The sequence below is a fragment of the Podarcis erhardii genome, assembly GCF_964252035.2.
Source record: "Podarcis erhardii genome assembly, chromosome: 14".
Classification (NCBI taxonomy): domain Eukaryota; kingdom Metazoa; phylum Chordata; class Lepidosauria; order Squamata; family Lacertidae; genus Podarcis; species Podarcis erhardii.
Genome location: NC_138503.1, coordinates 37886327 through 37901417, shown reverse-complemented (window position 1 = coordinate 37901417; position 15091 = coordinate 37886327). Strand labels below are relative to the sequence as shown.

The following is a 15091-nucleotide window of genomic DNA, read 5'->3' as shown; positions in this document are numbered from 1 at the left end:
AATGGGACAATAAATTGGGCCTAACAGAAAGAATTAAGTCTAAACATAATAAGAATAGGGTTAAGGAGAGAAACAAGAACTTGCTGAATTAAATATGGAAATTGGGATGTATGGGGGGGTGGGGGGAAGTCAGGGAAAGAGGGTTATGAAAGTAAGGATATGAAAATATTCATGTGTTTTTTTTGTGTTTTTTTTGTATGTGTTGCTATAAAATGTGAAAACCCAATAATAAAAAAAAAACAAAAAAAACAGATGATACCCAGCTCTACCTCTCTTTTAAATCAGAACCAGTGAAGGCGGTGAAGGTCCTGTGTGAGTGTCTGGAAGCGGTTGGAGGATGGATGGCGGCTAACAGATTGAGGTTGAATCCTGACAAGACAGAAGTACTGTTTTTGGGGGACAGCAGGCGGGCAGGTGTGGAGGATTCCCTGGTCCTGAATGGGGTAACTGTGCCCCTGAAGGACCAGGTGCGCAGCCTGGGAGTCATTTTGGACTCACAGCTGTCCATGGAGGCACTGGTCAAATCTGTATCCAGGGCAGCTGTTTACCAGCTCCATCTGGTACGTAGGCTGAGACCCTATCTGCCTGCAGACTGTCTCGCCAGAGTGGTACATACTCTGGTTATCTCCCGCTTGGACTACTGCAATGCGCTCTTTGTGGGGCTACCTTTGAAGGTGACCCGGAAACTACAACTAATCCAGAACACAGCAGCCAGACTGGTGACTGGGAGCGGCCGCCGAGACCATATAACACCGGTCTTGAAAGACCTACATTGGCTCCCAGTACGTTTCCGAGCACAATTCAAAGTGTTGGTGCTGACCTTTAAAGCCCTAAATGGCCTCGGTCCAGTATATCTGAAGGAGCGTCTCCTCCCCCATCGTTCTGCCCGGACACTGAGGTCCAGCTCCGAGGGCCTTCTGGCGGTTCCCTCACTGCGAGAGGCCAAGTTACAGGGAACCAGGCAGAGGGCCTTCTCGGTAGTGGCGCCCGCCCTGTGGAATGCCCTCCCATCAGATGTCAAAGCGATAAACAACTACCTGACATTCAGAAGACATCTGAAGGCAGCCCTGTTCAGGGAAGTTTTTTATATGTGACATTTTAGTGTATTTTTCATCTCTGTTGGAAGCCGCCCAGAGTGGCTGGGGAAACCCAGCCAGATGGGCGGGGTACAAATAATAAATTATTATTATTATTATTATTATTATTATTATTATTATTATTAAACATTAACAGCCAGTTTCATACTGTAGGTTGATGTTTAAAAAGTCCTGACTTTGCAAAGATGGAAGATAACGATTTAAGACTATATTTGCAGTATGACTAAGGTTACATATAGTCCTTGTTTTAGAAATCACAATTCTGCACTGTGGTACTCCAAGTTCTGGAGGAAGGAAAATCATATTATGTATCTTGAATAAATTACACTAATTAAAGAAAAATCAGTATATTTATTTATGTTCTATTAATCATCATGCTGCTAGGCATGGAGCTATGAAAAGCATTGCAGTCCCATCTCATGATAACTGGAAATTGTATTCAACTTCTGGGATTTCACCAAGCCAACATGTTTTAAAGTATAACACTGAAATCCAAAGTCTAGTAACTGTATTTCTTGTTTTAATGACTGCTGAGATTTTTTAAAAGATGCCGATTCTTTCACTTGATAACAATTTCTTTTATTTAGCACAGAAATGCAGGTAGTTCTGCCTAGGATTCCTCCTAGCTTTACATGAGAGTTCAGTCTTAAGAGGTGCAAATTATGTTAGGCAATACAGAAGCAATAACCCAAAAGCAGTAACCACTGGTGGGAACTGCTCATAAGGGTGACGGAATTTAACAGCTGCCGCCAGTAGGAGGAGACGACAAATCATAGTAACAAACAAGGTTGGGTCTGTTGTAGCTCTTTTCAGTATTTCCGCAGCCTCATGTCGGCTGCTGGCCTTCAACTGAGCAGAAGTTTCTTCATACTAATGGTGAGAGTTAAACTCACCTAGACAAATAAATAAATAGAACCTCTTCCTTGTGCTTCTTAGTTATGAGGTGGCAGAGCTACTGAGCAGCACAGGCTAGTGTGGGGGAAGCAGCCCTTTTACATTAACTTTACATTAATTGGTTTATACACTCCCCTGTGCTGCTGTTTTCCATGGAAAGATCAGCTCTGTTAACTTTGGCTGGGACCTGGTGCTATTTTTAGGTGCTTTAAAAACACCCAGGGAGGTGCTGCACACTTTTACGTGACAAAAGTTGGTTATTTTTATTTAGGGGAGAAATATTTTCTTTAAAATTTGAAAGCAAGGAATAAATTACTTTATAACTCAGGCTGGAATGTTATAGTTACATGCTATATTATACAACCCAAAGCTAAAGGGCCTAATCCATCGATCTGAGCTCCATTAACTTCCAATTTGGTCATGATGGATTTGCATCCCTGGACCACATGGACTGTCCTTAAAGGTATTGCCTTTGTGGTTGATGGAGCAAGATGTGTAATTAGCAGAGGAGAGAATGACATACAGTTGTTTAACTATGAATGTCTCATCGTGTTAGAGAATGATTGACCATGAAAGACACAATTTACATCTCTTAAGTTATACACAACAGCAGCATTATTTACAGAAACCTTGTCTTGTCTTGGCTGTTGTTAAAGGGATGGAAATCCTTCTTGGCCTCGGTGACAGGAATTCTATGATCTAACTGCATTGTAAACAGGGGAAAATATAACTATTAAGTTTGGAATTTTTCTTTTACTTGAATTCGGCTTTGCTTTATTATGTGCATTTCATGTAATACACTGGGATGAAAATCATACATCACCTTCATTGAGCCCGTGAATGGGGGCATTTTCTGCCACTTTCTCAGGGGAGAAGGAAAACTGATACATGTTAGGGGACACAGGCGTATGTATACCTATGCAAGATGAGATGGCAGAAGGCTTCCTCAAGTATTCCTTTATTTAAAACAAAATAAAGCAAAAAGACTTTCCACCATTCAGAGTGGCAGAGGAGCTCCAACCAGCTGTCTATTCTGCAGTAAGGGCAGCTGTCTTTCCTTTTAACCAACAATGCTCCTGGGAATGAAGCTATGTCATGACATAGCATTGTTCCCATTTAGGCATCATATACGACAAAGTGGTTGCTGGGCCAAATCCCTAGTCCAAATCCCTGCAATGCCGGAATGCTGTCCACAGAAGTCCCTGGGTGGGCTCAAACCACCAACCTTTTAGTTAATAGCCAGACATACTGATCCACTGCACTACTGAGACCTGTATTAGAATTAGAACTCTGATGCTGCTTCAGGGGCAGCAAACCTCTCTTATCTAAAAGGAAGAAAAACTTAAGGAAACTGCTCCCTCAGCCCACCAGAATGTATCAAAGCTTCCACCCTTTAAAAACCCAGGTTACAGGTGAAGTGTTAGCTTCTCACTCCCCAAAAATAAACCACTGAACCCTTCAGGTTAGCTGTACATAGGGATTCTGGTCCCTTCACGACTCACCAAAGCCCAAGCTTATATGGTGTAAAATTTATTTCAGTTGGCTTCTAGTGATAGGTTATATTAAGTATCATACTGTTATACAGCTTGAGCTCTTGGGATGGGAAAAGCAAAAAAATCTAATAACCTAAACAAAATAAATATATATATAAGAGAGTAGAAAGGAGATTAAGAATACCAAAGTAATATTTTAAATATATGGGCCTTTTTTGTTTAAGAAAGAAGGATAGAGAACCATTTAATAATTAAAAGTTTAGATAAAAAGAAGCATTGCTATTGCAAATTATGCTGCCATGGGAATCCCTGAAGGGCATGTTAATTTGTAGGACTTTGGTGTTTCAGATAACCAGAATTTGGAGACACAATGTTCTGGTGTTTGTGTGCTGTGTGCCTTACAGTATATCCAGGGTATACCTTCTCTTCCATCACCACTGTTGTTACTGCTAGACCTATCTGTCCTTGCACATTTTGAATGGGGACAGCATGTTTGTAAGTCAATCCCTGATTTTTCTTTTAAAAAATTGCAATTCTCATAAAATTATCTTTGAATAGCCCATGAAAGTTGGTGCCATAATCATTATTTTAGTCTTCAGAATGCCACAGTACCCTTTGTTCTATACCATTGAGTGCTCACTAAGCTCTAAAACATGAGCAAGACCAGTAAACTAGCCTTACGGTATGAACGATAAGGTGTATGTTTGATGCTCCCTGATGTTTCTACTTACTTGATGGAATAGCAAAGGGTGGTATTGAAGTTTGCGGAGGTCCCCATCCCTTCATGTTGTAGGCAGATACTTGGACGTAGTAAGCTGTACCCTGTAGGGAAAGGAATAAGGAGTCACATGGACTAGAGAAAACCTTGTTGCTCAGAAGGGTGAGGGGTGGTTTCAGTTTCCCTTCCACTAATATAGTCACCAGGTGTTCTCCATAATATGTCATTATTGAAAGAGAGGGAGGATGTGGAGCAATACTGCCTATGGCCTATGAACTTGCAGAAGCAGTGCAGGTCATCACCATCTTGCACAGTCTTTCTGTCTTCTCCTGTGTCATGGGTTTAGACTAAAGTTGCTGATAAACTCCAGAATAACTCAGATGGTCTGACAGATTTTGGAAGTTCAGCTTTTGCAGATTTAATTTCTGATTGAATTCAGACAAGCTGTAGTCTGTATCATATCTGATTAAAAATAAAATCAATTAGGGCTTCAGGGTAGCACTGCAGCTCCACAGAAGTCTCTAAACCCTGCCGCGATATTTGTGCTGTGTGCCAGGCCAAGGACTCAGCATATTCCACATCCTTCCTACCACAAATGGAAACCCTACTAACCCTCCTATTTCACATTACTTAAGTGGGAATCATTTGTGATGTGAAGATAGAAGCAGAGTTTAATGAAGTTGTCTTGCATGAAAAGTACCCAAATATCAGATGCAGATCTAATCCAAGTCCACATACATTTTCTGGATGTCCAGCAGATACCCAGGAAATAAATCTGAATTCCCCTCTGCATCCAGTGTTGCCCCATAACCTTGCCAAAGAATATTTGTTATGTATTCAGTTCCTGGGTGCATAATATTGCCCTAAAGTAGGAATGACTGCTTGTTGCGCCCAGTAAAGCAGTGTACAGTGGTACCTCAGGTTACATACGCTTCAGGTTACAGACTCCGCTAACCCAGAAATAGTACCTCAGGTTAAGAATTTTGCTTTAGGATGAGAACAAAAATCGTGCTCCGGCGGCGCAGCAGCAGCAGGAGGCCCCATTAGCTAAAGTGGTGCTTCAGGTTAAGAACAGTTTCAGGTTAAGAACTGATGTCCAGAACGAATTAAGTACTTAACCCGAGGTACCACTGTAGACAGCCTTCAGTCTGTACCAAATTATCTTGAGTCCCAACCCCCAACTTGATTGTTCCTATCAGTTCAGTTTCACATGTGGAGTATGTCTTTCCTATTAAATGTATGATCAAAATCAATCCAAATTCTTTTTTGGGCCATAGCCAATTGAACCATGTCAGCTGATTGTCAGCCTAGCGGTATCACATAACTAGCTTCACAATCAAACATTTCCATTGGGTATATTGTGTGTAATGTAAGTTTTCTTAGGAGGTTAAGGGAGCAGAGCAAGCCTACAGGCCATTTGTTGCAAAATCATATCCCTTTGCAGCTCCCAGTCTTGTCTCCCCCATAACTTGCTGTTTGTTCAGAAGTCTGGCTCCTGTTTGAGCTCTTGGAAACTGTCCACCACACAATGGGGAGGGGACAGCTGACAGGCAGTGTGGGTCCTGCAGTTCCCAGAGAGATAAAACTGCAGGGGTGGGGGGCAGGTCCCAGCCAACTCATGACCTCCATACACTTGAGGGTTGGAGTGGAGTCACTGATTCTCATCTCCAATTAGCCATGGAGCTGGTGGAGAGTTTGATCTTTGCAGGTGGTGGGGGTATAAGATTTATTGGCTTGGAGTGGGGGGATGTGTGAAAAGGAGTGCTATTGGGTGGAAATCACAGAAAAAACTATGGATCACACGGTTTAGTGACTAAAGCTCAACTGCAAGACCCTGAGACTTCAGCCTGGGGATGGCTGCTCCTTCCCATGCAATGCATACACTGAAAGCTATGAACTGCTCCTGGCATTTAGCATGTTGCATTTCATGGGGAAATGGTAACTGTAAACAAATCATTATTATTTTCTAAAGATACTGTTTTTATTATGTCTGCATTAAATGTTTCTTAATTGTTTGACAGCCTTATCATGTCATTGCAAAATCATATGGATAGCCAGTGTGGGGAAATGAGTGGGGAAGCAGGAAGAAGGGAAGAAAGTGGTACCAAAAGAACAGCCCTGAAATTACAAATGTGTTCACAACAACAGGCAAAAATAGTTGCACAAGAGGCGCGTCTCAAAACTCATGAAAAGGAACAAAAATTAGTTTCATATCTTGCTAAATTATTGAGACTGCTTGAATTCTTCTTTATGCTCAGGGGCAACCTCAGACATTTTGGTTTCTGAAATATAAGTAAAATATTCACCACAAGCCTTTGTACTGGACTATTTGGCCCAGAAGCCTCATGACCAGGCATGGAAATATGCACTCATTTGTGGCAAGAAAAAGCCATGTCCTGATAAGGAGAAACCTAAGTTAGACCCCTTCTGCTTCATATATTATTGTTGTATGTGCAGCTTGATTTGCATTAGAAGAGAACATACAAATATTTGGTCTTTCCTCTGCAGTCTCAGTTGGTACAGCCTAGTAATATATTTATGACATGCGTCTGCATATCATGTGCCTCATTTCAGACACCTACTTTCTCACACTACAGAAACAAGAAGCCTGTTGCTGGAGCTCTTACCTCAGTTATCTCTCCCACTCCAAAAAACCATATTCAGTTTTATGCCACACCTCTATTACTATTACAAGATTTGTGAGTAAACTCTATTTAGACCATAGTTATCTCAATCAGGAAGCATGACAAAATCCACTTAACCAAGTTTCAGAGGAAAAGAATTTAGGGCTCCTTATCCCCTGCTTGCAGCCACTGCTTAGGGCAAATGCTGCATCTTGCTGCCTTGTAATGTAATGATTGGGTCCTAAATAGGCCACACATATTTCAGGGAACTTAAAATGGCTACCTGCATGCAGTTAACTTAATAAGTTCAGTGTTGTGTGAAGAAGTATCAATCCCTGAAATGGGCACTTTACTTAAGAAAATCATTCAGACATCCTCATATTCTGGCTGTCTGGTGGGCAGAGGTTCACTGCAGTTAGCTTGCACTTTGGTGAATTAGAACAAGAAGTATGGGGTGAAGGGATCAATTGGGGTCATTCCCTGAAGTACCCTTGTGGCTCAGCACACAGCACAGTAACTTACTCACCGAGAGGAGGCCATGGATGGTGATATGTAGGTTTTTCAGCTTGTTGATCACCACTTCACCCAGCGGTGGGGAGAAGGTGGGGGAGCAGCTCCATTCGACTGCAAACAAAGGAAAAGCACAGCCACTCCGTCAGTAATTGGGAGTCTTTCATCAGTAAGGCAAAGGATGTAGTGCTTGGCAGTCAGTCAGGGCTAGATTAGAAAGCTAGGCTGCCAGGGATGGTACAGCTGCTGTAAGGGGATTGACTGTGAAACTGAAGAACCAGCTACAGCAGGACCAGCTGTGCATACTGGAAAAATGTATTGAGAAAAAAGGCATGGAAGAGCTGGGGGGGGGCGGGGAGGGAAGGTGTCAATTGAGAGAAAGAGAAAGAGAGAGAGTGCAACAACAGGGCACACCTTTTTCATATTCAAAGGACTTAACTCCCTGCCAAATGTGCAATGCAGGAGCTGCACATAGCGCAGCAGAGACGTCTCTATAGCTAGGGTTACTTCAACTCTTTATCTCACCACAGGAGACGTAACAGAAAGAGTTAAAGGCAAAAAAGGCAGGCCAAAAGATGAACAGTCAAGCTGATGAACCCAGAGATAAAAGAGAGAGCACAACAGATGGACCAAACAAAGGCAACAGAGAGAGGGTGGGAAATAGACAAAGTAGATTAAGTGGCAGGATTTGGTGGAGACTGGTAAAGGAAAATTCTTCTCAAAGCCAAAGTTATGATGACAGGACACAAAGGATTTAAACTGCTGGGAATTCTATGTTGAGGGAGCAGGTGTTGAAGCCAAAAAGGGACATGCTTTTATGGGATCCAAATAGCCTGAAGATGGGACAGAGTTATGGCATTCAACTTGAGTGAGCACTTGGGAAGACATTTCTAAAACTTTTAGCAAAAAGCAACTTGCCTATTGTAGAACCAGCACCATTTAGATACTACCATAAATCAGCCATATACCGTATTTTTTGCACCATAACACTCACTTTTTTCCTCCTAGAAAGTAAGGGGAAATGTCTGTGTGTGTTATGGAGCGAATGCCTACGGATGGCGGGGGGATCTGCTGCAGTTGTGAGCAGAGGATCCATGGTTCCCCTTCATTCCCTCCTCCGTGGCTCACTTTGAAACAGCAAAGCGGGAGAAGAGCTGCTGAGTGGGGAGGAGAGAGGGACAGAGAGCCTGCTGCTTTAAAGGAGCAAAGCGGGAGAGGAGAGGAGCCGCTTACACTCGTGTAAGCACGAGTGGGCTGGTGGGCTGGTGGGCTCCTTTAAAGCAAGCAGGCTCTCTGTCCCTCTCTCCTCCCCACTCAGCTCGCTAAATAGCATTATTAGCAGCATCCTTCTCCACACACCCCATGCATGCTCCTTGTTCCTTGAGTGCTTTTCCTTCCCTCCCCACTTAAAACGTGGTTACAAAGCATGGATCCACATGGATCCTCAGGATTTTTGCACCGGGTCACCCCAAATTCACCATCAGATCACATAGCATGTCCATGGTGACATCTTGCACCAAAAAAATCACGCACCCACTGTTGCCTGGAGTCGCAGTGGTGCAAAAACGTGGTTACAAAGCATGGATCCACATGGAAAAATACGGTATTTCCTTCTCACATTACAGAAGAAGTATAAGGCACTTTCTACCAAATTTTCAGAATAGCAGATTCTGGAGAAGTGGTGAGATGGATTCATGTCACAAGTGGCCACCAACCGAGATGGACTAGAAGAAAGGCATGAAAATATTTCAAATTCAACAACTAGAAAACTTAAGGTCAGTAATCTCCATGAATTATGCAAATTTGGTGGATGCATAATGTCTAAACATTTCAAATGCAAAATCAGTTTGCAAAATTATGAAGAGCTTGGCAGTAACTGAGATGAAACTGCACACAGGAACTGCCACATGAAACCCTGGACTATTTATTTATTTAAGTAATCTCTTTGCCTTTCTTTAGCCAGAAGTCCTAAAGTAGGTAACATAGGACTTCCGGGTTGGCGCCTCCGGCAATGGCGGAGTTCCTCCGATCGGGAGGAATTTGCTCCATGGAAATCAGGGTCTGACCGCCACGGTGGAGGCGGAGACCCACTAAAATCACAGGTGGGAGAAGCTTGTGAACGTGGGATTCAGCTGGCACCCTTTGCGCCTCCCCTGCTCACGGGGAAACCCAGTTTTGGGGATCCGGAGCGACGTGGGGTGAGTGGCGCGGTGCTTCGAATTGATTGCTTTTTTCACGGAGTGAAGCCGCATTGCCGTTGCCGGAGAGCGCTGACTTTTTCCTGTGGACAATTTGACTTCAAACAACTACCCATGAGTAGAACGGAAAATTGGATTTACAAACATCTTAATTTGGTACCGAAACGGGAAGGTTTCAAACAGGAAGTCCGCCTTCCCCTTTTGTAAATAGATTGAAGCAAAGAAGCTGCAAGCTAAGGTCTTGGAAAGCCTTATGTAAAGGATTAAACTTCCATCGATTGAAATCATTAAACCCCCCTTGGAAGCAGGAGAAGAGGGGGGAAATTTTGGATTGTGTAGCCTGCAGGAGAGAGTGATAAAAATTAAATTACCACTGCTCTGAACCTAGAAACGGGCTGCCAGTAGATTGACGTTTTGGGAGAGTTCATTGACAGTGAAGAGAACATATGTTGACAGTTAGTTAAATAAGAGAAATATATTGTTTCCATTGTCCTCTTCTGCATTTAAAAAGGAGGAAAAGTAACTGAAAATTGAAACTAACTTTACTTTTTGAACTGTGCTTGAAAGGATTGATACAAGTGGAGACTGCTTCCCTCTAGAGGGAGCTTTTGAAACTGTTACAAGAGTGGAGCTGGGGAATCTCCAGCTGCATAAGAACTGTGAGAATCAGGGATTGACCTTGGACCATTTAAGAATGTCGACAGGAGAAGTCTTAGTGACTGCATTATGTAAGATAAGCTACTCATTGGAACAGCTTCACAAGAAGACCGATGTTTTGACTACTAAAATTGATAACTTGGGACAAAAAGTGATTAATTTGGGACAAAAAAGTGAGCACCAATACAGAAATTATTCAGGATTTGGTACAGGAATTTACTTTAGCAGGACAAATTGTGGAAAAGGAGAAGGAGAAAGTTGTTGTTGTCGAACCTAAAGTAATGGGAGCCTCAGCCTTACAGAGGCAAATTGAGGACTATAAGTTGAGGCCTTTTATGATTGAAACTAGAAAAAGTCAGATTTTGAGGATCGGAGCCCGGCCTGGACTGGAAAAGGAAAGTTGGAAAGATCCCTCCATGCAGGGATTAACTGACTTTTGAGACATGGACTTGGGTCAGGAGGAGATTGGAGTTCTGGGGGCCTTTGGATTTGGAGGAATCTTGAAACATGCCCTGAAATACTTTATGGATCTTAGCTTTTAACTATGGAAATTTGGCTGATCTGTCGAGAAGGAATAAAAGCATCGTTAGGTCGAGAGCTGCTCTTTAGCATCAAAGAATATGAAGAAGACCTGCAGAAGGGATGTGGAAAAGAGTTAAGAGCCTCGGACATAAGAGCTCCAGGTTGATGGACTGTATGGAGTTGACGGAAGTGACTGGCAGAGTCCGAGACCGGGGAGAGGAGATGGTGGAAGAAGATTGGAAAATTTAAAGTTTATATATAGAAATATTGTAAAATTAATGAGTGATAGAAAAATGTTGGAATGAAATTTTATGGCCTTAGTGGAAATGTTTTAAGGAGTTAAGCTTAAATAAGTATACTAGTTTTACTGGAAAATAAGATTAAAAATATGTTAAGACATTTATATGACAGAAAATAGAGAAAGAGGGAAAGGAATTGCTGAGACAACTAATAGAAGTGGAATACAAAAAGGGAGGTGAGAGGAGGTCGATGAAACAAGGGAATGAAAGATAGAATATGGAAAAGGTATGATGTATGCTTTTAAATTGTTTTTGTATTGTTTTGTTTAGTTTATTGTGTTTAGTTTAATGTGTTAATGTTGTGTTTTGTATAGTTTATATATTGTATTGTATTGTTTTTTCTCTTTTTTGTTTTTTCTTTTTCTTTTGTCTTCTTTCTTCTTTTTCTTTTTTGTAAGTTTTAAAAGTAATAAATATTATTTAAAAAATAAATAAATAAGAATTCAGTTTAATCTCTTGTGTGCCTGTGCAAATAAAATAGATAAAAACAGAGGGAAGGGAATTCCAGAGGTGGTGCTTATAACTGAGGCCTTATCTCTTATCACCACTCATCTTCTGATCCTAGACAGCAGCTCAGCACTTCCACAGCTTCCCCTGAGGTGACTGAACAGGATAAACAGCTGGGTATAATCTGCATTCTGATGACATCTCATCTCAGATCCTGGAATGAACTCAGTGGTTTCATGTATACGTTAAAACAGCACAGGGGATAAAGAAGAGTCCCACAATGCAATGGATCAGACTAATCAAAATGCCATCCAGACTGGAACAGAAGCACGGTGCCCTTCATTCCCATACTGGACAGTTAGTCGAGAAAGATGTTTAAAGGTACTTAACACCACTGAAAGGTCCAGGAGAATCTACAAGGTCATACTTTCCTGATTTATCTCCTGGGATATCATCATTCAGGATGACCAAAGGTGTTTCCATATTAGACGTTAAATTGAAATCCATTTAGATACTTGGTCTCATTCAAGAGTGACTCAAGTTGCCTATCCAACTCATCTGAGCATTTTGCCCCAAAGGGTCTATGAACAACTAGCTGTTATTTCCTGGGTTCAGTGAAGGTTTTTTTTTTCCAGGAGCCACTACACAACTGCCTACTTCAAGGTGACTGAGAACAGCCACTTTTGCAAGCTGGCTTTTATAACATCCAGGAACAAACCTGTCAACCCTCTGCACAAAGCAAACTATAAAGCAAACTAGGCAAGTTATAGTAGATGATACTCTTCCAAGCACCTATCAGTGTCATTGGGCCTCAATAACCATAACTCATCCAACAGTATTTAACTAGATGGTGCTCTGGAATTATGAACAGACTGTATTTCAAGAACTGCGGTATCCAAATTGCTGTAGATGTAAGCAATTTTACCCTCAAAGAGGCTACTACTCTTAGCAGGCATCTATGTGTTCTTGAACATGGGAAAGGTCTATATTGGGCAGCAAGTTGAGGATGCAATGGGGAAGCAGAAATACTGCTTCATTGACAACACCACTACAAAGTAGGCTTGAAAGCTGGTCCCCCAAGCCATCTGAAATGGCCCATACATGCCAGGCCAGCACTTCCCCCCAGAAATATGAATCATTTATTTTTATTATGGCTCATCTGGCATTCAGCAACAGCACCATCAGGCCTGATGTGTTGATAGCAAGGTCATGTATTTCACAAAGCCTGGAGGAAGGACTGCAGTGGGAGACGGTCACTTCATTCCTGACCTTCCTTAATTATTTGAAAGCATTTTTACCCTGTTCCTTAGCCAAACAGACTCAGACAGTAGTCTACAAAGATTAGTAGTAAGGCAGTCTCTGCCCTCAGGTTCATAATCTATACATCTAAGTGGCCTTTCTACCCCACCCCATCTTTCCTACAACCAGCTCATAAAGATTTCCACAGGGACATCCCTCACTTTGTTAACATCACTGCGAAGGAACATCATAAAACCAACCAATCAAGGGCACCAAAGCAGCCTTCCTTGAGCTCTATGAAATAATGTGCCTGGTGTAAAGTCTAAATATATAGCAGATTCCTATGTTCCAGGGAGATGGATAGGGAGGCCACTGTGAGCCCCATACAGGTTATGATGCCTGGGCCTTTAAAACAGATTGGTTTGACAAATCTTCAGACTCTCCCAACAACCAACAGGCTAGGACAGTGTAACTTTTGAAACTAGGCCTGAGATTATGTAATCCATCAGATTGGTCTATTATAATCATAATTCATATAGCACCCAAAGTATTCTAGGAACTGTAAAAAGATTTATGACTGGATAGTCCCTGCCTGCAGACCTTCAAATCTTAAAAGACATAAAACAAAAAGAAAAAAAGATAACTTACCATATCTTAATAAGTTACAATTGCATTGAAAAATATTTATTATATGTTATGCAAGCTCTTCATAAAATTAATATATAATTTTTAAAGGCAATGGTAACTGATTAAGGCTTGGAGGATGCATAGATGGATCAGTATTTGATGTCCATCTCCCAGTCATTATGGCAGTTGTACTGTATATGTTGTGTGATATAATTGTATGTAAGCAGATTTTAAACCCTGTAAACTACAGTTCAGTACCACTGAACTATGCTGATGCATTCCTTTTTTCTCTTTGGACCTTCACATCTTCAATGTATATCCATAAATTATTCACCTCAAAATGACAGGCAACAAATAAGTCAAAAAAGGTGAATTGTGGAACTGAATCAGTGGGCCCTTAGGAATTTACTTGGATCAGATTCCCGGTCAAGAAGAATTGTTCCAAAAGAGAAAAAAAAAATCAATTCACAGGTCCATGTAAGTTTAATTCTCGTGTAATATGGTTCTGAGCATCCTTTGGATTTACCTTTATATTTGGTGACAATGGCTGAATTGACACTTAGGGGCTCCTGGAAGGAAACATCCACAGAAGTGCTGCTGGCCACTGAAAGGTGAACATTCATGGGTGGATCTGGAACCCCTGAGAACAGATAGCACAGGTATAAGGAGGGACATATCCTGGTGTATCAAGGCCTCTGTGGAAGGAATAAATCTTCAATATAAGCCTAATATACAACTTAACTGCCAGCCAGAACGATCACAATAACAGAGACTCTGTTATGAGGTGAGATAGGAAGGTATGTTTCCTTTGCAAAATAAAATAAAATAAAATAAATTCTGAGAAGAGATATGGTGGCAATTTGCATGCATTGAGATGGGTTCAATCAGCAGAAGATGCAAGACCACAGAATCCCCCCTTTGGTTCAGTAGTCAGATTATGTGGGATAGGTAGGGAACCCTTAATGAAATCCACAAGCTGCACCCCACCTCCCACAATTTTAGCCGAATCATACTCCTCCAAGTTTGCCTTCTAATGATAGTAGCTAAAAGAGCCATTACAAAACAAAGCCACTTCCACCTTAAGGAGGAGGTAGGGTTGCGGGCTTCACGGCCCATCCACGTGTGCGGCGGGTGGAGACCAACCCAGCGCGATTGGGGAGATTCCCAGCCGCATCACCCCCTAGCCATCCAATTGGCTGGTTCGGGGGTGTGGCCTGCCCTATAAAGTCAGGACACGGCCGGGGGTCTCCCTCTTTGCCCCCCACCAGCTGTCCCTGTTTTTCCCACCCTATAAGGTTTTCATTCTTTGACCTTGCTATGGACCTTGCTTGGTTGCCGTTGAAGGGGCTGGTAGGAATTTTTCCACTTGGCAAATTGGCACCAGCCACTTGGTTTTCACCTACCTTGTAGCAAATCGTCACAACTTTCTGGGTATTGGTGGTTAGGCATTGGTATAGTTCTGTAGATGGAAGAGGGGAGGTAGCGCCATCACCTGCCCCGCATATTGAAGGGTAGTCCGTTAAAGGATTCGGGGGGGGCGTGGCCCTGTCCGAAGCCTAGGGAGGTTAGGGCCTAAGGCACGCCCCCTATTGGTGACCCCGGGGGAGTTCCTAGTTGATGTGCATCAGCAGGACTCCCCCTACTGGTGGGTAACCCTTCCCGGACTTCAAGCAGACAGGGTGGAGTCGGATATAGTCAGTTAGGACCAATGCCTAAGCCAATACTGCTCTTCACCTGTAACCAATAAAGTTGTGGCCTTTTTTAGC

General features: G+C 42.3%; 1 protein-coding gene across 12 annotated transcripts in view; it reads right to left on the bottom strand.

Moving 5' to 3' along the window:
* The window catches only part of LOC309329068 (ankyrin repeat and fibronectin type-III domain-containing protein 1-like), a 367804-nt gene that overhangs the window by 31653 nt on the left and 321060 nt on the right, over positions 1–15091 (bottom strand). For all 12 annotated transcript variants that reach the window (XM_081839531.1, XM_081839539.1, XM_081839537.1 and 9 more), the window contains 3 exons: positions 13852–13965; positions 7353–7450; positions 4216–4306 (listed from right to left, as the gene is read on the bottom strand). In XM_081839531.1, coding sequence (XP_081695657.1) covers positions 4216–4306; positions 7353–7450; positions 13852–13965 — 303 coding nt within the window. The remainder of the gene's footprint in view (positions 1–4215; positions 4307–7352; positions 7451–13851; positions 13966–15091) is intronic.